Source organism: Xiphophorus hellerii, chromosome 11, assembly GCF_003331165.1.
Source record: "Xiphophorus hellerii strain 12219 chromosome 11, Xiphophorus_hellerii-4.1, whole genome shotgun sequence".
Classification (NCBI taxonomy): Eukaryota; Metazoa; Chordata; class Actinopteri; order Cyprinodontiformes; family Poeciliidae; genus Xiphophorus; species Xiphophorus hellerii.
The window spans coordinates 22,202,602-22,226,028 of record NC_045682.1 but is presented as its reverse complement, the minus strand read 5'-3'; the positions used below and the strand labels follow the sequence as shown (position 1 = coordinate 22,226,028).

Below are 23,427 nucleotides of genomic sequence, written 5' to 3'. Positions count from 1 at the left end.
GCCCCCTTTTCTCTTTTTGTGTCTGCGTTTAGCATCTGCCCCATCGCGAACTCTGAGTCGCCGAAGCCTCTTGAAGAACCACATTACTATTGATGCTGACCAGGTTTTCCACGGCACCAACAACAACAGCACTGATGTTACCAGCATCTCCCATCGGCCAACCTGTTCCCCTTCAAGCTCCTCTCCCTCCAAGCACGAACCTCATCCGTCTCACAAACATCAGGCAGAGGACACGGACCGTTGGGTGGAGGAGCAGTTCAACCTGAGGCGCTACGAAGACCAGTGCGAAGACATCGACGACAGACAGGTGAAGGAGACGGACATCTTGAGTGACGATGACGAATACTGTAAATCTCTGCGAGGCCCGTCGGCCGAACCAGACTCCCTGGAGGCAGGAGTGGGAGAACTGAGGTTGCACAGCAAAGAGGTCAACTTGAATAGAAAGATGGAGTCTAGAAGCGAGATGGAGCAGGGTGTGAAAGTGGATCGAACAAAACAGAGGGATGATTCAGACTCCTTCACATCCTGCAGTCTGTCTGTCTCTAGTTCCTCAAAGCTCACTCCTTTGAAGCAGCAGTGTTCTGTGGAGGGAGCCACTAGCAAGAACCACGACATGATCTGGGTACGACGGGACGACTTTAATAAAGGGTGCAACAGTGATGTCTTTTGATGGGAGACTACAGAATGAAGACAAGCGCAGAGGTGTCTTCCACTCAATACATTACTGTTCAAAAGTGTTCATTCCCCTTGAATTTTTTTTATTTCATGGTATTTTATTGGGATTTTGTGATGGATGACTCAAAGAAGGTGCATAATTAAGTGGAAAAGGATTCATTGTTTTCCTAATTACAATTCAAATTCTGAAAAGTAAAAAGGCCATTTATATTCAGTCAATCAAGTCAGTACTCTATAGATGTTAATGTAGCTGATTCCATGTTTAGAAAATCTGAGAAGTTTGGCATTTTTATTTAGGCCCTTTTACTCTGACAACCCTAGTTAAATCTCCAGTTCCAGCATCTCCCTTTATTTAGCTCCATACCCGTCTCTGCTAAAGGAAAGAAAAAAAAATCACCACAGCATAATCCTGCCATTACTATGTTTTTCTGTGGAGATGTGTATTCAGGGTGATGTTTAGTGTTGTTGTTTTTTTACCGTTTTGTATGAAGGCAAAATCTGGCCAGAGTCTTCAACAAGTTTGTTTTATATAAGAGGAATATTCTGTAGGTTTATGGCAAATCTTAAGAGTCTCTAAATTATTTATTAACCAAGTAACTGAAGACACCTTGTTGCATTGGATTTAATTAGGGTTATCGGAGTAAAAGGGCCTAAATAAAAATGCCAAACTCCTCAGATTTTCTTTTTCATTGAATATATAATTTTTCTTTCACTTCATAATTAAACTCCGCATTTTTCCTGTCACTGAAAATCCCAATGAAATACATGGAAGTGTGTAGTCATAGCTTATGATTATAAAACTGTGAAAATGTTTAAGGGGTCTAAAAAGCTTTGCAAGGAGTTGTAAATCAGGATTCCAAGAAAATGTAGGGTGAATCAGGTACAAGCTTTAAGAGAAAGTGTATAGCACTGTGATGCTAACCACTCTTTTTAACTCCACCCAGTTTGACAATCCTACCATCTTATAACATGCTCTGGTTCCTCTTTTGCCCCTCAGATTCTAATTCATAACTTCTGGCCTTAAAATTGCAACAGAGATCCCTCACTGTACCCAGGCATTTCACAAAAAGCTGGCATTTATCTGAAGATGAAAGCATTGCATGTGCATACATGTCAGATGAGGAGGTGTATGTCTTCATACACTGGAAAGCACATCGTATGTAGACACAGGCAGCTACTGTCTCATGACACACTGCACAGAAGAGACATCCTCACTAAATTATGACTCATGGACCAAAACGTCTATTTTTCAACACAGTAATGTGGGTGTTATATATTTTTCTGACTCGAAAAGCTGTTTGTATTTACTACCAAACCAACCCCACCCCCTCAAGCGCTGTGTGTTCTTTCTCTTCAGGGGATTTTGACTAAATGGCTGCTGTATAAAAGATGGTGAGGTCCGACTAGCTTTATTGTGCTTTTAAAAAAAAACAGTTTTAACTTAATATCAGCTGCACATCACTGTATAGTTGGAAGTAATAGTGCTTTTCACCTGTTGTACAAAAAAGTTTTGATGCTCACTTTTTCTCCTATATACTTTTTAAAAATGGTTATGAATAGCAAAATTTTCATGTTTATTTAACATTGCCTTTTAGGAAAACTTTACTGTAACTTAATGTTTACAACACATTTATCTGCTCAGTGTTACAAACTTTGTGCAAACTTTGGTGATAGAAATGGACTTGACAAAACTCTCTTCTGTGCCCTTCTCATATTTTTTGTTTTATTGTTAAAAAATATTCTTCTATTTTGGTAGTTTTTTAGCTCATTAGACCCTACACTGGATCTTGGAGTCCCTTCAAGTTTGATGTCTTTAAAATACAGCCCAACCATTCTAGTCCTGTTTACTTGAATATTATTAGTCCTGAGCTGCAACTTAATTATCCTCCTTTATCAGATCCAAGCAACCTTTTACATTTAACTTATGAACATCCTGTCACAGCCTGCATCCACTTCACAATCTTGTGATGCTTCTCCATTCCACCAGGTGGTGCCATTTCACTATCACCACTTCAACGTGCTTATTGTGAGACTTCTGTACAGAACACAAGTACAAGCACTTAACGCCGAACTGTGAACACTGAGGCTTAGCTACTCTGGTTCATGGGAATAAGGAAGTGGATTATTTTAAACTTTATGTTCTTAATCTATTTACAAAGCCGATATCTCAGCTAACGGCTCACTGGTTCATCACATCTGGGAAAGACTTGTGACTGTGAGGTACAATCGCCAGGCCCTGGAGGCAAACTCTGTGAAAAGCCCTTTGACTCCCACCTTTGTACTTTTGAAACTGTTTGTACTTAAAACTGTGGATTTTTATGTGAAAATAAATTTTCTCATTAAACTTATTGGCTGTTTTGACTTTTTTCTCCGTAGCGAGAAAAAAAAGCAGAAAAAGTTTTAAAGACTTTGTGTTCTTGATTTTCTGCTAACAGCTAATGAAAACTCATTAAAGATTAGAATATTACATGAGCATAAGAAAAATACAAAAGTGCATTCTGAATGAAAAGTATGCACCTCAATGCATATCAACCCAAGTCATACAAAAATGTTTTGCCTTATTTTGAGTTTGTTTTCTGAATGGGCTTGATCATTTGCTTGTATAAATTTTGGTATCCTGCTATATTGGGAAGAAAAGTCACCAGATTGTATATTTAATAACCAAAATATTTTTGCCACCATGCTTACAAAGTATTGAATAAAATAAACAGGCACTAGTTTTTTCTGACAATTAAAAAAAAATTACTTTTCGACAAAACAATTTGTTCTGCAAAGATAGTTGTATTTTAATTATACAATAAACATTATTGTCTTTTAAATTGGCATAAAATATAATTTAGGTAAAGATTAAATACAAAAATAATGTTTAAAAAAAATACAGATGGGCCCATTCAATTAATTTGAACGTTACTGAAAAACCCATCTATTTCAGGAACTTTATCGCTAAATGAAACAGATTAATTTCACAGGGATGGAGGTTTGAAAGCTTTTATTTTTACAGATAATGAAAACATTTAAAATTAAAATATTACATCAGATCTACTAAAAACATTTTTTAGTAACAGAAATATGTGCCGAAAGGTATTTTTAATCTTACAAATGAGCCTCATTTGAATGCATATTCTAATTTATTGAATATAACCATAAATCCTATACATAAACAATGGATAGCTACAAGTGAACTAGCTCTAAATAAATGCATCCATATATCAATTTTCTCTACACATTTGTTCTGGCCGGGTTGCCAGGGATATCTAAAGCAGTTATTAGGTGAGAGAGGGTGAATGCCACTGACAGGTCACCAGTTCATCAGAGAACAACACAGAGACACATGAGACAGACAGGCATTTACACTCAAACTCCCTCCTAAGAGCAATTCAGAGAGTCCACTTAGCCCAACATGTTGTGGGTCTGTGGGGGTAAATAAACATAAATATTAAAGAAATTAATATTCCAATAAAAGAATACACACTAAAATAAATATCAGGTAAACGGGTACATTGTTGTTGCTGTTCCTCATAGGGACATTGAATGTTTGTCACACACTGCTTGTCCTGTCCTCAAATTAATCTAAGATCCTAAATTTGAATATATCAAATCAGCTGATTTTTGCCATACAGATTTCAAAACATGAACTTATATATTATTGAGCTGGTTTTAAGAGATCCTAAAGAAAATCAAGGTTGTATCAAAATCATTAGATTTCAACCTCTTTAGCAGCATTATACATACATACATGGTCTCTGTTCTCTCCCTTCTTTATGGCCACCCTTCACAAAACAATCTACCAATGTCCCTGTACTAATCAAGTAATATACAGTATATAAGCATAAATACACACATATAGAGATTACACAAAAACCTCTGTCAGATAGCAACTGAAGCAAAGAGCAAAGGGAGTGAAGAATCACTATAAAACTGGTTAACTTTCATGCACATAGATCAATCATGTAATTTCTAGAATAAATAGTTCAAACCGATATTGGACTGCTTGATTACCTGATTAAAGTAGATTTGTTTCAATATCTAAACTAATGACTTGTTTTCAACTGAAAACATTCTGAGGGAATTCCAATTAGTATTCATATGGTCACTTTTTCTAAGTAAATTAAATTTGCCTAAAGGCTGTTTTTCCAGAGGTTTTTGTCAAAGATTTCACAGACATGCTAAAATGTCAAGTCTGACTTGATGAGAGTTTTATTTGAGTGCTGAGTGTTTGACTTTTTCAAATGTCACAATATTGAAAAATACTAAACAAAAGGTTTTCAGTTTAAAGGTAGTTAAATGTCATACCAACACAAATCAATAAAACGGAGAAAATGGATTTTCCATTCACTTTTTAAACAGTGATTTTATTGTTTCTAAACAATCTGACGCCATGTAGTAGAATAGAAATAAAATGGGCACCTTGTTCTCCTAGATGATAAACAAAGAAGGGTGAAAAACTTCATAGTCTGTAGAGAGAGAGAGGGAGAGGGAGATTATCTGACATTTGCCCTGCAACTTTAAGATTATTCGTCTCTCATTAGCACCGGTACAAACAGAACCGCAGCCAATCCTTCTGCTATTTAATCCGAAGGACTGCAGCCAAACTCCTCCACACAGGGATGGGTAAACACTATCAGTCTCCGCTAACCTTCAGAGTAAAAGCTGCTTATTTCAAGTTTTGGGAGTTAATTTTACCTAGGGAGTAATAATTTGTTGTATCAAGTTTACAAATTAATGATCGAGATTTTTACTCTAGAGTGTAACTCAGTAAAAGATGATGAATCTCAATTGTTCCTACCATCACAAATTCTATATCCTAATTTAGAATAGTTTAAAATAAACGGAGACATAAACTTGGCAGTAAAAGAAGTGTTTCTACTTCCGTGTGTCTTATTTTGATGAATCGAACCGGACATTTAACTTCCTTGAGTTTCACACGTCCACTCTGGCATTTCTTTGAAGCTGGCACCTCTTGGATGCGCACAGTCCGGTGGATTTGTTTTGTCACCTTTGCTGCTTGGTCTTTTTTTAGTTTGAAAATGAGACTTTAAATTTTAAAAGTCTTATTTGTAAAAGAAAGCGTCTCAATGTAATTTTTTTCACCGTACCTTCTGCTGTGGATGGAGTGATGCGCAGCGTATCGGTTTGGGAATAAAACTTGCCGTGCGTCGCCGTGACCCATCCGTGGTGTCCTCGGTTGGACAGAAACCCTTTTGGTCTGTCATGGTCCCAAAACTCCCAGAGAGTTTGCTTGGAAAACCATGGAGCACCGAAAGAGACTCTTCTGTTACGTTGTCATCGCGGCAGAGCTCTGTTTGGCTTCAGCACAAGTCCTCAGAATTGGTAAGCGCAACACCTGTTTACGCACAGGACAGAATCAGAAACAAGATTACAAGTGTGACCGAGTTTTCATATTTACTATAAAAAATAGTTTGTGATGCTGTTCAGTATCTCTTTCCATCATCAGTGAACTGAAACAATCTCAGTTTCAGATGTTTGTGTGCCCTAGCCTGCGAGACTGAGTTTCTAGTTCCTTGATGTCAACATAAATCAATAAAGTAGATTAAAACACGTGGAGATATGAGGTGCACGAATAAATTTAAACCGCTAAAGGGTGCAGGTTTAAGGAAGCCTATTTGCAGTTTTACACATTGGCAAATATTTCAAAAGTGATTACAAAAGAGTCCCACTGATGTGATAAATAAAGTTGTTCTCCAATGGCATTTTTGGAATTGGTTAGTATGACTAACCGTCCAGGGTCAACATAAAAAATGGATGGAGAAAAGCAATGCTAGTTTCTCCCTCAAGCAAGTTTACATTGAAATTATGATCCCATTTAACCATCTCAATTCAGTGATAAAGGAAAGGCTTTCTTCTGTGTTTTGTTAGAAATGTGTATTGCTTCAGAATATCCCTAATAGAGAACCTTAAACTGGGAATTGTTCACGTTAAGTTCATTTCTAAACACAATTTGAGATTAATGAAATAGATTGGAATATATTAGGGGACAAATGGGGGAATGAAAGAAGGGACTCTCAAACCATCAAAGTAAGAACTACTACTTCCTTCAACTTTATTCTTTCATCATGTTTTAATACTTTTTTAACTTTTCTTACAATGCCCTAAAATATTCAGTTTGAACATTTATGCCATCAGAAAATCACTAAACGTCTTGCTACACAAGCAGCTGAAACTAAGATTACTGTTCACTACTTATATTTTATTGCTTCAGTACACCTGTGATAATTCTCAATCCCACTGTCATCATACCTGTAGATAGATATAAAAAGAATCAACAAAAAGCCAGTACATTAAACCCAAAACTGGAGAAACATTATCTTTCTTGGTTGTACTGGTTAAAAGCCTATAAGCTGCTCATTGTTCCATCTGTACAAAATCAACTTCCAAAAAGAAAATACTTTACATTTATAAAATGTGTTATTGTAATACTTTTATAAAAGTACCATAATCTCAGTGTTTCAAGAAATCTCAATTGAGAAGTATGGATTAGGATCATGTTGACAAAAATGTAGCAGAAATTTTACTGCTTTTTTGAAGTTGGGGCTACTCATTTTCAGTATTTATGGATGGTCAGAAGATTCTGTATTTTAGTTTGATCAAGTCATAACACTGTGAATTTGAGCAAGGCATAAGAGAATTTTTACTATGAACACATAAATCAATACCAGTTTTGAACATCTGAGGACATCTGGAAGAAAAGAAGTTGATACCATGTGATCTTGCTGTGCTAGATCTCTTTTTGGCATGAACGGTATTTATGAATTTGTGGCAATGTCCAGCTGCACTTGCAGAGGATTTATGATGTGGGGTTTAGCTGTGGGTCTCATATTAATATTCAGGGCGGTTCTGGAGCAATCCGTTCAGCTTCAGCTATTCTGCTCAGATCCTTTGAACAACACAAGTCTAGAAGTTTCCAACTCCAACACATTTGCATAACACAATCAGTATGTTTGTTTGCATATGAGGATTTGCAGAGCTGCAGAGTTTCTCTAGACACATTGTTTTCAACAGAATGAGTTAGCAGCAAAAGTTATTACATGCATATATACTATGTATACACAACAAAAACTACCTGCTTGTTTACTTTATTTTTTCTCAAGAAATTTAGGTGAGCTTTTAGGTAGACAGTTATTGCACTTTGCAATACTTTGCAAATTTTGGTGCAGGATGTGTACAGAGTTTTAAATCCAGGCTTATAAAATGAGAGCTACAGTATGCAACAAAATTGCTCAAATGCCCTTATTTATTTGTGTTTAATGCTCTGTAAGATGGGACATCACTTGTGATTTGCAGCAAGAGTTCAGAGGAAACAGCAAATTGAAGCTATTTCTGTTTTGAATCAGAGATGCACTAATAAACCAACCAGAGATTGAAATCAGGTAGTTTTCTTTTGAAAATGTCATTCTCAGTGATCCTAAGAGGAAGATAAAGCTAGTATAAAAAGAAGTGTGGCATTGGCAATGCATAATATCTGAACTGGATGTGTTACTATAGCATTATCCTCAAAATGACAATGGCAGACAACGCAGTGCAGCGATCATGTTTAATGGAAACCATATATTTCATCTTTTTTACTCTTTACTTTTAAATCCTGCTGCCAGCTGGCCTCACAAAATATACGTCATCACTATCACTCCCACAACCTGCAAAGCTAACTTGCAAAGTGATTTTTAAAAGATTGTTACTTTCACAATGATTTTTTTAACATATACAAAAAGCTTTATATTGTATTATTATAGAATATTATGCAGTGATTTTATTATATTATAAAACCACTGCATTTGCAGTCTTATCCAGTAGCAATATGAAAAAAGCGCCTTGAATTTTAATATGTTCTCAATCTGTCCAAACTCTACAGTGCTGACCAAACATGTATGTTATATTTTTATCTCTCTAGGCAATGCAAAGCAAGGTTATTTGTATAGCAGAATTCATACACAGCAAAGTGATTTACAGAAAGATCAGAGATTTAAAAAATATCAACATTTCCTTTGATTTCTGGCATAAATGTTGATAATGAACATCCGCTTAAGACTTGATTCAAATTAAAGACTAGAGGCTATGAAAATAGTAAACAGTATTTCCCAGTCCCCTTGGTCACTGTAATTATCACAGTTCTTTCAGTTTAAGTATCTCATTCTTTCTAATAGTTTTCTACATTTTTAGGAGTATTTTTGCTTCCTTTGAACACCTATATAAAAACCATTGTCTTTTTTTCTCAGATATATTTATTACTTCCCTGTTGCTACTGTAGCAATCTGCCTTGCTTCTTCAGAGAGGCACTGACGTTAATAGTTTGGTTGCCAGATATCACCCAATATGCAAATGAAAGTCTGGAACCACTTAATTTTGTGATTTCCATGCACAGGCACAGGCGTAGTAGCCTCAGGAGATAAGTGGATAAATGTACAATCAGTGACGAGGTTACATAGTAATGGGTAAGAAAAGAGGACTTCTAACATTTAAATGTAATTCGTACATCTGTACTTAGAACCTGATCAATGTATGTAACATATCATGGAGAACTTACGTTTCTAATCTTGCTGGCTGGTTTCTCTTTAAATGAACATAGAATATGGAGCATGCAGTACCTCAAAAGTATCGTGCAACAATTCATTTTTGTTGTTGTTTTTTTATTTAACTGTCGTACCATCCCCTAAATAAAAATAGATGACAAAATAAATTATAAATTATTTCAAATAATTAATGTTAAGACATGGTTTAAAAATATGAGGTGTAGAAAAATCTGGAATTCTCAAATAGCATCTTTTTTTGTAATACCGCAGATATATAAATCATTGTTACAAATAACTGTTAAACTTTAAAACCAAATGAGAAATAAAAAAATCAATAACTTCTAGGGAAAAACAATCATGTACAATTTAGCCATTTTTCGGACACCTTTGTGCATCTTCACTGTGTGTGAATTTTATGCAAATATATCCCACCTGCAACTCACATACACGTGCTAAAAGCTATTTTTTTGAGTCCTCCAGGTCCTAACATCCATTTGCAATGTATTTTATGCCAGATGGTTGTGTGCTCTTGTGGCAAATTATTTCTCATTATTTTGGAGTTGAATGAAAGCTTTTAGTACTCTGCGCTACATTAATTCTTTGTTGGGCATAAAAGTCCTCCCTTTTAGAGGTAACTGCAGCCGTTACAGACCACAGTACAGACAAAGCTGTTCCACAAGAAGGGGATGACAAATGAACTCATGTCATACCTAATTATTTGTCATTAAATACTGAAGTAGAAGATGGATGAGGTGAGGTTATGCGTGCTTACAAACAGAGCCAAACATCTTCATCTTATGTCGAATGGATTGATTGGCTCTGCCTTTTCTGTTTGGTTTTATTTGTGTTTGTGTTTTATTTTAACTGGAGGCAGACAAAGCACCCATCCATCTCTCTGTACTGTACATATTTCTGTAAGCTACTTCTTTAATTACTGTAATGCTGTATGCTGACCAGTGACACTACAATTTACATGAATTTAGAAATGGTTTCTTTGTATCATCAATTGATCACCCAACCCTCCATCCCCCCATGACACGCCCACACTGTTGTCCCAACAAATAATGCAAGGAGACAAAAAGTTTGCACTTTTTAATGTATTTTTTATTCTTTACCAAAGCAGAATTATAATTTTACTAAATTGGGAAATTTTCTGGAGATATGCAATAAATTATCAAGACAACCCAAAGCCTATGGAAGTTTCTAATTGAAAAGAGTAAAATATAGTTGAACCTGAATATCCTACGCATTCTTCCACCTATCTGATTTCTTCCACCCATTTGAAATTGAGTCATGAAGCTTCAGGATGGACACCTAGACATTCCTCTACATACCAACTCTCTCCTGGACATTATGGAGATTTCAAGATGTTCCCAGGCAAGAATATAAATGTATACATATAGTCCCTTCAATGAGTTTTAGATACTTCCTAGATTTCCTTCTAATGGGACGTGTGCAGAAAACCTATAAATATAGGCACCTGGGAAGCATCCTAATGGGATCTTTTGGTTGCAAAGTAGCTCTGTAGCTCCTCCTAACTCATCCCAGAAGACCGAGATCAAATTCAACTCAACTCAGATTTCACAGGGTTTATAACAAAAACAACCTAGGGATTTAAAAGAGCAATAAAAGCACCAGCAAAATTATTCCACTCTATATGCAAAAATATTGTGCACAAGTTCCAAACAGTGATCAAAATACATTATCTCAATAAAATAAAATGAAATAATACACTGACCTAAAGAAATTCTACAACAGATTAAAAACTAAATCATTGTCATCTATCAGTCCTTGAATGGTTGCTAATATTTTTTTAAAGGCTTTGGGATTCTCTTGAATCACAATGAGAGCCATTGTCCACAACATGGACAAACACGGGACAGGAGTCAACCTTCCCAGGTGTGGCTGGCATTCAGAAATTACTCTAACTCATCCAGGATGCTGCAAAACATTTTTAAAATCCAGAGCAATATCTGAAAGGCTGCAGGCCACACTTGACTCAGGTTAGGTCATTATTCATGATTCTACAAGAAAGAAACTGTGCAAAAATGGCACATGAATGGTTCTCATTCAAGGTGAGAATCATTGATGAATGAAAAGAACAAAAGGCTCACTTCACTTTTGACAAAATATCTCTTGATTTTCAAAAAATGGCAAGACAAAAGTGAAAGTTTCTGTAGGTTGAGTGTCTCATTAATTCTGACATAGAGCTAGCAGAGCTTCTAAAAAGACCATCATGTTGACATTTAAGATGGGCATGGTGATTGTAGTGTGATGATCTGGAGCTGCAGTCCTGCTGCAGGGCCTGACTCAGCTGTCATAATTAATGGAACCGACCAGAAAGAACTTTGTTCTTGTAGTTGACTTAAGCTTTTGATCAGAAAATACCAAAGGGAAAGAGGTTGGTCATCGGTTTGTGATCTTAAGCTCAAACACTTTAGTTAAAGCCTGGGGTTCAACAATATTGAGGCATGATTTTCATGCTCGAAACCCTCCAGTGTAGCTGAATTAAAAGTATCCCTCAAAGAATGGTTGACCAAAAATTCTGCTCAGCAATGTAAAAGATTTACAACCAATTATTGTAAAATTCTTCCTAATTCTTTTTAAGAATTTGCAAGTCCAAGGCACTGTATGTCACTAGTTTGGTCTGCTTTCTCCACTAACCCCCTATACTTTTGGTTTTATGTGTGATACACATACAAGTAGCTTGGCATGTTGTAAATTCCTGAAAATGAAAACTCTTTGTTGTCAAAATAATTAAGAGCTCTGTTTTCAAAGACAATGAAGGACAATCATGGTCCTCATTGATCTTTGCTGTAGGAAGCACTTTCTTCAAGCTGCAGCCAGGGTCAGGGACAGTCCCCTGTAATTTCACTGGGGGGTTTAAAGCTGTCTGAGTTTATTGAATAGTTGTGAGATGGGGCAGTCATTACCTTTTTTTCTGTGCTATTCATCATCAGGAGTTAGCGGAAGAGAGGAAACATTCAAAAGTTGAAAAAGAATTAAACAGAACATCCATCCATCCATTTTCTGTACACCCTTGTCCCTTAGAGGGGTCGGGTGGGGTCCTGGTGCCTATCTCCAGCTAACGTTCCGGGCGAGAGGCGGGGTACACCCTGGACAGGTCGCTAGTCTGTCACAGGGATTAAACAGAACAAATTGTTAGAAATTAGATTCAATGAAGCCCTTCAGAAGCCGCATTCTCAGGTAACTGCTCTGAAAAAATGTTAAAGACTGACAATTACTGATGTGCTCTGACTCATCTAACAAAAGTCTGTTTTGAAATTTAACAATAAGCCGTTAAAGTCTTTTCATTTCTTCCCTTTAGCATGATAGGTGCAATTATGCTACCACCATTTCATGTGGCCTTTGAGTCCTCGCTTCACATCTTTTGCACCAGGATGACAGGATGCTGATGAGGAGTTTGTAGGCAATTTCACGAGTCTGACTTAACAGGGTTGTTTCTTCAAAGTGTGCTGACAGCCGGGCCATGCAACTGTAGCTGGATGTAGCCTTGGGTCTTCTTACTGTAAAAGCCAAAGAAGTGTGGCTTGTTTTTGCACTTTAGACCTTCTCCGGCTTTAAGTAGTTGGAATCGCTACTTTTCTGCAATGAGAAAGCAAAGAAAAGCTGAAACTAAATGTGCATTTTGTTGTTACAAGTCATAATAAACATTAGTTTTACACTTATAACAACACATATTAATAAGTGTAACTATGGCTATTGATGGTACGAAAAGCGCTGTTGCCAGAAAGTCCCATTTGCAGTTTGTCATAAGTCATGTAGTGGATTCAGAAAAAAATGTGAATTCTGTGGACAAATAAGATCAAAATTTAACTTTTTACTTGGACAAAAAAATGGCAGAAAAAGTCCACCTTATTCTGGTTTGATCCTAAATTTACAGCCACTTGTACTTTGAAATAATTCATATCAAATCCTTTGCATGTGTTAAAAAGTCCAGAAATAAAACAAAACCCTTTCCTTTATCACTCCCCCACTCAGCTCCTTCAAACTAGCTTCAACAATGCACAAAAATTGTTCTAGTAAAATGAAAAACCAGACAGTGTGCATTGTGTCATGCAGAGTGCTGCAAATGTCTATAATATTTGTGTGCGTTGGGAATTTTTACACAACAGAGTTTAATTCATCATATCTGTGTCCAGGTGGCATTTTCGAGACCAGAGAAAGTGAGCTAGTGAGCATGGACGAGCTGGCCTTCAAGTTTGCTGTAAATAACATAAACCGCAATAAGACCTTGATGCCCAACGCAACTCTAACCTACGACATTCAGAGGATCAACGTCTTTGATGGCTTTGAGGCTTCTAGAAGAGGTATGCAATCATCTCTCAGTGACATGGAATCACCTTTTGCTGCATCTAAAAGATGACAGCAGTATAGACCACTACCTGTCATCAGTGGGACATACTGTATTTAAGAGCCACAGATGATTTTCTTTCCTATATTAATATTGTGGAGCTGTGATTGTTTCAAATTTAAGATATCTTAAATTTTATTTGTGAACATGAAAGATCACCAAGAATCAAAAATATGGAAAAAATGGCCGTTAAATAAAGGTACATCTCCATAAAATAGGAATATTATAAAAGCAATTTTTCTCAGTAATTCAGTTCAAAAAGTGGAAGCTACATATTTCTTATTTCCTTACTCTGATACATTTCAAGCATTTATTTCCAATGAATACGATTAATAAATATGATGAATCCAGTTTACCAGGACAAAATGATTCAAAGTACATTCAAAATATTTTAAAGTCAGATATTTCAAACTAAATGAACCCTCATTTATGCTATACTTCCACATTGGCAATATTTCAGCATCTTTTTTACACAGTGGTGCGTAGTGCCTGATCTCTTTCTGTCAAGATAAGCACATACACGGCAAAACCTCTTTTTTTTTTAATATATTTATTGTTTTCAACAAATTAACAAGACTGCAGGACAGTTATCAAAATACAATGATATCCGGATCATCGATCAGACCGCGATGACCAGTTGGCGTGGGTTGACGCTGGCATTGGGATCTTCTATATTGTCATCATCAGTGAGTGAGTCCAAACAAGATTGCAGTTACAAATAAATTCCAGAATACGACTGCCCAACTGTCATTTATGTAACCAGAAAATAAACAACAAAAACAGTGATACCCCAACCCAACCCACCCCAGGTTATTAAGGATAGAAGATAGAACAGCAAATAGATAGATGGGGGAAACAGAAAGAAAGAAAAAAAAAAAGGGGAAGGTTAATATGTACAACAAAAACAAGTAAGATAACTAAATAAAATATTCAGCTCCTCCGCATACTGCTGGAAATGAGTGCATCAGGGTGTATTAAATCACTTGTGTACCAACCGAGAGGCCAACCTACAGCCTTTCTGACAGGCAGGGAGGTAGCAGGGCCACAGAGCAGACGCTAGTCTGTCACTACCCGTGTCCAGTGGTATTACTCAAAAGTTCAAGGAATGGCCCCCACGTCCCAACATATCTGGGTACATTATTATTGAGAGTGTAGCGTATTTTTTCAAGATATAAACAAGAAGCCATGTTATTCAGCCAACATTTAAAGGAGGGAGGTGAGGCAGACTTCCACTCTGTAAGAATGACACGTTTAGCCACGACCATCCCAAAGGCGAGAGCCTCTCGAACAGGCAGGGGCAGAGCACAGCAGGAGTCAGATACACCAAACAGAGCAACAAGACAGTCCGAAGGTATCTGTTGTTTGTACGCCGTTTGGCAGAGACAAAATATGTCAGACCAAAAGGTTGTTAAATAATGGCAGTGCCAGAATTGATGTCCAAGGGTAGCCTTAGGGTGTCCACATTTGTCACATGTACTTGAATGACTTGGGAATATTTTATTCAACCTTGCTTTAGAGTAGTGCAGGCGATGCACCACTTTAAACTGGATTAGTTGCAATCTGGCATTAATGGAGCAGTTTTTTATTCCCAACAGCACACGGTCCCAAAGCGCAGTGGAAATTGTAACTCCCAAATCATTTGACCAGGCATCTCTGATATGAGTAGATGACGTTGACATAGAGAAAACATTCACAAACAGTGAGATTAGATGTCTGGAAGTGGGAGGTTTTATAAGAAGATCATAAAAAATATGTTGCGCTGAACGCTGATTTGTGCTCATGTTGATGACCAATATGGCCCCACACTCTGTCTTTGGTACAAGGGGGAGCAAACAACTCAAAAACCCAAACAGCAAAGCAATCAAGCGCAAGGTATTTTATTACCAAAAAAGTCACCAATAGTGACACAATAAAACCGTCCTCTTTTTCTCAATAAAACCCCGGAGTCAATAATTGTCTTTAAACAAGTCATCAATTCGAGGCCACGGGTTGGGCTCCGCTTCTTATGCTGCTCCTGGTAGGGACGATCCGTCTGCAGCGCTCTCTTTCGCCGATCTACAGCTGACTGCGTGACACTCCAGCACCGCTCCACTCTTCGGCGTGCCACACCCCTCCTCGGCCCAATCCATCTAAAAGAAAGGGCAGGAAAGCGCCAGCATCTCCGCACCAAAACTTGGTCGGAAGACATATATGCCTGCCAATACTCTCTGATCGACATGGGGCACTACTTCCAGTGTGGTTAGTTGCTTCTCAATTTCAGCCAGACGATTACGTCTGAGCCTTTTAACATTGGATTGGTATGATTATAATATCACCTCTTATCACGACCTTGAAAGATTCCCAAAGAGTGGAATCAGAGACAGCGCCATTATCATTGTAAGCCAAAAAATCTGAAATCTTATTAGAAACAAATTTGCAAAAGGAGCTGTCCAAGTTTAAGGAGGGATTAAGTTTCCAATTGTATTGTGCTCTTTGAGTATCAAAGTTAAATTCAACTGACAACGGTGCATGATCAGAGATGAGAATAGGGTGGTAGGTGGATTTGAAAACACGGGGTAATAAGTTTGAATCAACCAGAAAATAATCAATTCTTGTTGAAGATTTGTGTACCGAAGAAAAAAAGGAGTATAGGCTCTCTATGGGATGTGGATGCCGCCAGACATCGACCAGATCCAAAGATGTTGCTAACTTGGTTATAACCGATGTGGACTGCAATGGCGGGGCAGGTTTAGGAGAAGACCTGTCTAGGACAGGGTCGAGGTAGCAATTAAAATCCCCCCCAACAATGATCCTATATTCGCTGTGTTCCGCTACAAGATTAAATACTTTTTTGTAGAAGTCTGGACAGTCAAAGTTAGGTGCATAGATGTTAAGAAGGGCCAGAGGGACGGAATTAATGATGCCAGTAATAAGAACGCATCTCCCGCCTGAATCAGTCAGCTGTGACTTAAATATGAATGGTACAGTTTTACGGATGAGAATGGCCACTCCTCTCGCCCTGGAGGTGAAGTTGGATTGATACACCCATGATGTCCTCAAACGTCTCTGCTCTGCAGGTGAGATATGTGTCTCCTGTAAGAACACAACATCAGCAGACAGATCCTTTAAGTGAGAAAAAACCTTGCCCCTCTTGAGTGCCCTACCCATACCCCTGCAGTTCCAGGTAATGAAGGTAATAGGATTCATAGCTGGCATGGAAGGGGCACCATCAGAGAACATTCAGAACGGTGGACAAAAAGGTGTTGTCTGAGCTTAATAAGGGGGGAAAAAAAAGGAAAGGAAGAAAGAAAGGGGGAAAAAAAGAAGAAAAAGGCACCCACCCACTCCTCCCTGCCCCACATTCTAAAACCAAGTGACCAAATACAGCCCTCGAACCACCCTCCTCCCACTCCCACACTGCAGTGAAAAAACAAACAGTGCTTCCCCTTGAGCTAAGGGAGGCTGCTGGGAACTGACCAGAGCAGCACACTATGAGAACTTCCATAACCACTCCTAGATAGGGAGCAAAAACCCCGGGAATCTCCAAAATACAAAGAACAGTACAAATAACACACCTGGACAATTCTAAGTTTCAGGTTCAGGTATATAAAGACCACAAGGGGATGTACAAACCAGAGAATATTCAAGCTAAAAAAGAAGGTTAGCGCCAGAATGACCGGATATACCGGAATGACCGGTATATCCGGTCATTCCGGATATACTTTATGTATATCCGGAATGACCGCTGAGAATATAACATGTAACTGATATATGATTAGGAAAAGAAAAACACAACCAGCCATATTGTGCTTCAAAGTACAGAAATTTTCAATGCCCGAACGAGTGAAACCAACGAGCCTATATTGAGGCATCTGCTGCGGCAGAGATGGAATCAGTGAAATGTTCAGCCTCTGCCGGTGAGAGAAAAGTCTGAACGATGTTGTTGTGTACAACCTGCAGCTTGGCTGGATAGCGTAGCGAGCACTTAGCGCCCGCCTCGGTTAGCTTCTTCCTCATGTTGTTGTAGGCCATCCGTTGCGCCACAACTTCAGCTGTGTAGTCAGGAAATATGGACACACGGGCTCCGTTGTACATCAGGGGTGAATGCAGGCGGCTGAGTCGCAGAATGTTGGCCACGTCCCTTTCGTTGTGAATCTTTGCAATGATAGCTCGTGGTCGCTCCTCGGGTGATGGTTTCGGCCTACGACTACGGTGGGCGCGATCAATCTTGATGGGCTTGACAAAATTATCCTTCCCGAGTACCTCCGGTAACAGCCGTGAAATAAAGTCAGTAGGACGACCTTGTTCTACACCTTCCTTGATGCCAAGCACCCTTATATTGCATCTGCGGGACCGACCTTCCAAATCACTTAGCTTCACCCTCAACCGGGCGTTAGCTTCCCGGAGCTGATCACAGGAGACTTCGAGGGCCGAGATGCGGCCATCAGCAGACGACATGGCTTCATCAGTGGTGTCGACTCGGCTCTCTATCTCCCGTTGATTTTGCACGGCAGAGAGAGAAGATTCAATAGCGTTGAAACGACCCTCCATTGTCTTCTTAAGGTCGTCAATAAGATCGAAAAGTTTAGCAACTTGCACCCCCTGGGCTGTGTTAGCACCTAGGATAGCTTCGTTGCTAGCTCCGGAACTCGACTGAGCTGTCGCCTTCTGTGCGCCGTCCTTCTTCCCCATTTTGAAAAAAATAGTTAAAAAAAGCATTCCCAATCTCTTGAAATAAAACAATATTGAATAGAGGGCCAGGTGTGTTATGTTAAAAGCGAAGTTTGAGGAGATGACACGGAGCCTCACAAAAAAAAGCGCTTACTCCATTGCAGCGCTCTAGCGCCCCCCCAAAACCTCTTTTTTAAAAAACTATTTTACCTTAAAGTAATTTATTTTTATGTTTTTTCCTATCTTTTACCAGTGTGTGACCAGCTAGCTCTCGGGGTAGTGGCTGTGTTCGGACCCTCTCACAGCTCCTCAGTCAGTGCAGTGCAGTCCATCTGCAATGCTCTGGAAGTTCCTCACATACAGACTCGGTGGAAGCACCCCTCAGTGGACAACAAAGACACGTTTTTTATTAACCTATATCCTGAATATACAGCCATCGCCAGGGCCATCCTAGATGTGGTCACATTTTTTAAATGGAGGAAACTAACAGTGGTCTATGAAGACAGCACAGGTAAGGCCAATTGATCATATTATTACACCACTTTACTGTTAATATCTGTAAAATATCAGTCAGAAATTAACAAAGTTTTGCAAAATACTAAATATCTTTTACATAATACTTCCTCAAGTTCAGCAGTTAGAAGCAATTTACCCCTATTTTTGTGTTGTGTTGTATTTGTTCACTCTTAAGCCATTGTGGAAGCCCTAAGACAAAAAAAAAAAAAAAATCAGACATAATTCATTTTGATAATAAAAAATTCCTGGTTCTGCAGGAAAGGTACTCTTCAAAATTTTAAGAAGAAACATCTGAGAGGAGGAAAATCATTAGAATGCTACAATTTCGTAATATAGATGGATCATATTTGCTAGTGGTTCAGTTTAGTTCAATTCAATTTATTTACATTTCATTTGGAAACTTTTCTTCCCCCATTTTGTGTTCTGAAAAGAAAACACTGATGCGTACATAATGTAATGGGTCCATACAGTCACTGTACACTATTTCAGCACTGTGTGTGGCTAATACAGATTACAAAGGTCCAGAGCGAACAAATCCTGCCGGAGTAAAGAGCAGATGAAAAAGAACAGAAGGGGCCAGATACAGATGTTTTGTTCCGTCAAGAGTCCCAAGCTAAGTTGAAATTTCCAGAAAAAATATTAAATTGTAAATAATTAAAATTCTTATGTTATTTTAGGTCTGATGCGGATGCAGGAGTTGATTAAGGCTCCAGCTAAATTAAACTTGAAGATCAGGATACGGCAGCTCACCCCTGGCAACCAAGATGCTCGGCCGCTGCTGAAGGAACTGAAGAAAGACAGAGAGTTTTTTATTATCTTTGACTGTTCTTACCGCACAGCTTCAGAACTTTTAAAACAGGTCAGTGATGCCACTTTTATTACTTTATATGCCTTTTCTATTTCAGTTTCTCGACACATTCCTTCCTTTGGCAATACTACATTCAATGACATTTTTTAAACAGCATATTATAATAAAGTAATAAATCATGCGGAATCTATTTAATGTATTCACTATCCCTCCCTTCATTTTACTTTTGAATGATAGCAATAAAGGACGTAAACTACTACTTATAGTATTTCAAAAGCATTTTATTTTATATTCCACAGACCTTTAACCTGTCTCAACCAGACCACAGACCTGTCTCAATGCTAGTTCTCAAATAGCATTGAGAACTATTTTACTCAATTCTTCTGAATTTTAATTTTAATGTACAGATATTTAATTTTAATGACCTGCCTTTACTGAGTTTAGAACCCTGATGAAAACAAATGAGGCAGAAAGTTTGATTTCTGCATTCATGTCGTATCCATTTCACTATTATCAATGATTTTAATGTTGTGTTTATTTTAAACTTACATAAAGTGTAAGAAAATCAAAGAGTGTGTTATAATTTAATTATTTAGTTATATATTCACTCTGTAATTCACCCATAATGAGATATTATAAATGATGTTTTTATTATTATTTCCAGCTTTCATCTATGGGGATGATGACAGAATACTATCATTTTTTCTTCACAACTTTGGTGAGATGGTTAAAGATTGTTTTGTTTCCTGACTGAGAAATTTTGTTAATTGACTAGAGATTAGAAATTATTATAGATCACTTTCTTTCTCTCCTTGCAGTGTACTCAGATTTTCTTCATTCCTCTGATTTTCATCTGCTCTTTACTCCGGCAGGATTTGTTCGCTCTGGACCTGGAACCCTACCGTTACAGTGGGGTCAACATGACTGGTTTCAGACTACTTAACTTTGATGATCCGTGGGTAGCTTCAACTATTGACAAGTGGGCTTCGGACAGAGTACAGGCTCCCAAACAGGAGAGTGGTCTGATGGAAGGAGTCATGACAGTAAGTCTAAGCTCTAAGCCAGTGATGCCAGATGATTATCTGATAATATGTAAACACAGTTGATCAAAAATGTGTTGTTGTTTTTTTTTATTGAAGAGTGATAAGTCAAGCAGAACATTTTCTAACGTTTTCTGCTTCCTCTCGGATGCAGATCTAAAAATGCATCAAGGATTTATGTTCATTAATTGTTTCAGAGTCTGAATAAATGTATCACATGTCATCAGGATTATGAAATCAAAATAGCCCTTTAATTCACAATATTAATGGGGGAAAAATTAAGATATCCTATTTAATGTTTTGTTCTCTATAAAGTAATGGCAATGATGACTTATTTTTAATTTTGTCTCAGGAAAATCTATTGTATTGCAAATAAGCAACAAAAAATAAAATTTTTTGCTAACTGAATAAAAGATATATAAAAAATTATGCAGTCTTACTGTGGGAAAATTTAGGAGACCATCCATCCATCCATCCATCCATTTTCTAACACCCTTGTCCTTAGTGAGGTCGGCAGGGGTGCTGGTGCCTATCTCCAGCTAACGTTCCGGGCGAGAGGCGGGGTCACCCTGGACAGGTCGCCAGTCTATCGCAGGGCAACACAGAGACAGACGCAGGACAAACAACCATGCACTCACAAAAACCACACACACACCTAGGGAGAATTTAGAGAAACCAGTTAACCTAACAGTCATGTTTTTGAACTGTGGGAGGAAGCTGGAGTACCCGAAGAGAACCCACGCATGCACAGGGAGAACTTGCAAACTCCATGCAGAAAGATCCCCTAATAGATAGTGTCACAAATTTTGATTGAAATTCATTCAGTTAAATGGTTTTTGTAGCCATTGCCTGGTCTCTGACATTATTCTGAGGAAAGCTTGCCTCTCTCCTTAATGTAGAATTATTTCAGCCATGAGATATATTAAAGGGTTTCTTGCATGCACTGCCTGTTTCAAGTCAATTTCTTAATTCTCAGGCTGTCCACGGGGGTTTATTGATATGTTTTGAGTTAAACTTAAAGCTGCTTCGGCTTTAAGTTTTTGACAGACGGACTGACATTTCCTTGAGCATCCTCTGAAACACCATAGGTTTTATGGAGGATTCTATAATGTGAGCTGGTCAGATTTTGCTTGAGGAAAACATCGCGAAGTCGTTATGTTTCCAACTCCATTGCCAAAAACAGTTGTTTTCTCATTTAATAAGCATCTGTTATATATATGGATATTCTAGAATATAAATAGTTTTATTGAATTTACCAAAACCTTCACAAAAATGACTGAGCGTCAATGATATGTATTTCTGTAGTTTAAAAATCTGGTGTCATAACAGAGCGCATAGAGCAGTTGGGAAGTGAGACTTAAAAGACTTCTTGACAGTAAGTTTCTAAATTATGACAGATGTGTACCTTTACAACATTATCTTGCAAAACAGGAACCATCTCTATTAAAATTACACAAGTAGAATGACAACTGTAAATATGGTCACAAGCACATCTGATTGGATTAAAGAAGTTACACAAGCAATGATGGGCAAAGTAAACCAATAAGAAAAAAAAAATCCACACTGCTTAGTGGCTCACTTTCTGTGCAGTCCCATCTAATTTTCATTTGACAAAATCTACAGCCTGTAGTAATTTAAAATGCTGCTTCTGAATAATAAAAAAGTAAACACATATATTTTCTGTATGTTCTCTATAGACAGATGCAGCCTTGATGTTTGATGCTGTGTACATGGTTGCTGTTGCGTCGCAGCGGGCCACTCAAATGACCGTTAGCTCGCTGCAGTGTCACCGCCACAAACCCTGGCGCTTTGGACCTCGCTTTATGAACCTGTTCAAGGAGGTAAGAGTCAGAAAAGGATCCACATTATGGAGCCAAGAACCCTGTGCCGCTTACTGCTTTCAGCTTTATTCCCATACAGTTTTCAAGATTTGCAGAGTCGGTTTTCAAAGGACCGCCCTGGCACAAGATCATTCTTTACATTTATACTGCCAAAGCTTTAAAGTTGAATTGCAAACAAATTTAATATCAAGTGAGGTTATATATTTTGTTGGTCCCTTCCATATGAAAGCAGTCAATATGAAAATACATGCCTTTCATATACTAAGAGGTTGAGAACCTGTGGCCTATAGCCCGGCTGTCTGACTGAATGCCCTACAGACAGAAATGAAGCCTTTGATGCTCAATAGTTTGATCTCTTTAAGTCTTAAATCCAGTTTAGGACAAATGCCTGCCTGGGAGGGAGAATGTTATCACTCCATCCCCTTTCTTGGATTTTCTTCCTAATGTTGTGCTTTTTTTCTGTTTGAATTTTCTTCTTTAGCCTCTAGTTTTATTTACTGGTTTTTGAAGCACTCATTCTCCTGTGCTATTCATTATTTAATAATAGACTGTCTGATTGCAAGAGCAGCTAGCATAATCCTTGACATCATGCTTTGTTAACACTACAATAAGTGTGATTTCTCTTTCCTTTGAATATTTTACTGCATAATGTTCAATGTGTTTTTGACTGAAGTTAATTACTTTTTATTTTACCATGGCAGGCAGTCTTTTGTCATTCAGAATATTCTCAGAGAACCCTTGAAATATGAATAATATCTTGTGGTTTAAACTAACAATTGCAGAGAGATATTCTTCTAAATTACCTTTTTTTATGCCTTTTGTATTAAAACTTTAAGTTAAAGTTAATAATGTATGAAAAGAAAGCATTCCAGGGACATAATGGAAATGCTGTAATTTGATTTACATTCCTGTATTGAACCCTCAATTTAAATGCTGAATATACAGTATTGTACGTGAAGCAGCTCATAAAGTAAGAGTTAAAAAAAGGAAAAAAATA

The 23,427-nt window shown here is 37.8% G+C and overlaps 2 protein-coding genes across 6 annotated transcripts in view; both read left to right on the top strand.

Moving 5' to 3' along the window:
* Nucleotides 1–3,023, top strand: part of LOC116728109 (T-lymphoma invasion and metastasis-inducing protein 1-like) — a 62,811-nt gene extending 59,788 nt beyond the window's left edge. For all 3 annotated transcript variants that reach the window (XM_032575906.1, XM_032575908.1, XM_032575907.1), the window contains one exon: nucleotides 33–3,023. In XM_032575906.1, coding sequence (XP_032431797.1) covers nucleotides 33–670 — 638 coding nt within the window. In that variant the 3' untranslated portion in view covers nucleotides 671–3,023. The remainder of the gene's footprint in view (nucleotides 1–32) is intronic.
* A 2,556-nt stretch (nucleotides 3,024–5,579) lies between these two features.
* The window catches only part of grik1a (glutamate receptor, ionotropic, kainate 1a), a 32,918-nt gene continuing 15,070 nt past the window's right edge, over nucleotides 5,580–23,427 (top strand). The window contains exons 1-7 of one of the 3 annotated variants that reach the window (XM_032577342.1): nucleotides 5,580–6,006; nucleotides 13,364–13,531; nucleotides 18,479–18,736; nucleotides 19,419–19,600; nucleotides 20,214–20,267; nucleotides 20,422–20,592; nucleotides 22,287–22,430. In XM_032577342.1, the coding sequence (XP_032433233.1) occupies nucleotides 5,925–6,006; nucleotides 13,364–13,531; nucleotides 18,479–18,736; nucleotides 19,419–19,600; nucleotides 20,214–20,267; nucleotides 20,422–20,592; nucleotides 22,287–22,430 (1,059 nt within the window). In that variant the 5' untranslated portion in view covers nucleotides 5,580–5,924. The remainder of the gene's footprint in view (nucleotides 6,007–13,363; nucleotides 13,532–18,478; nucleotides 18,737–19,418; nucleotides 19,601–20,213; nucleotides 20,268–20,421; nucleotides 20,593–22,286; nucleotides 22,431–23,427) is intronic. The other 2 variants (XM_032577341.1, XM_032577344.1) reach the window with 2 other exon arrangements.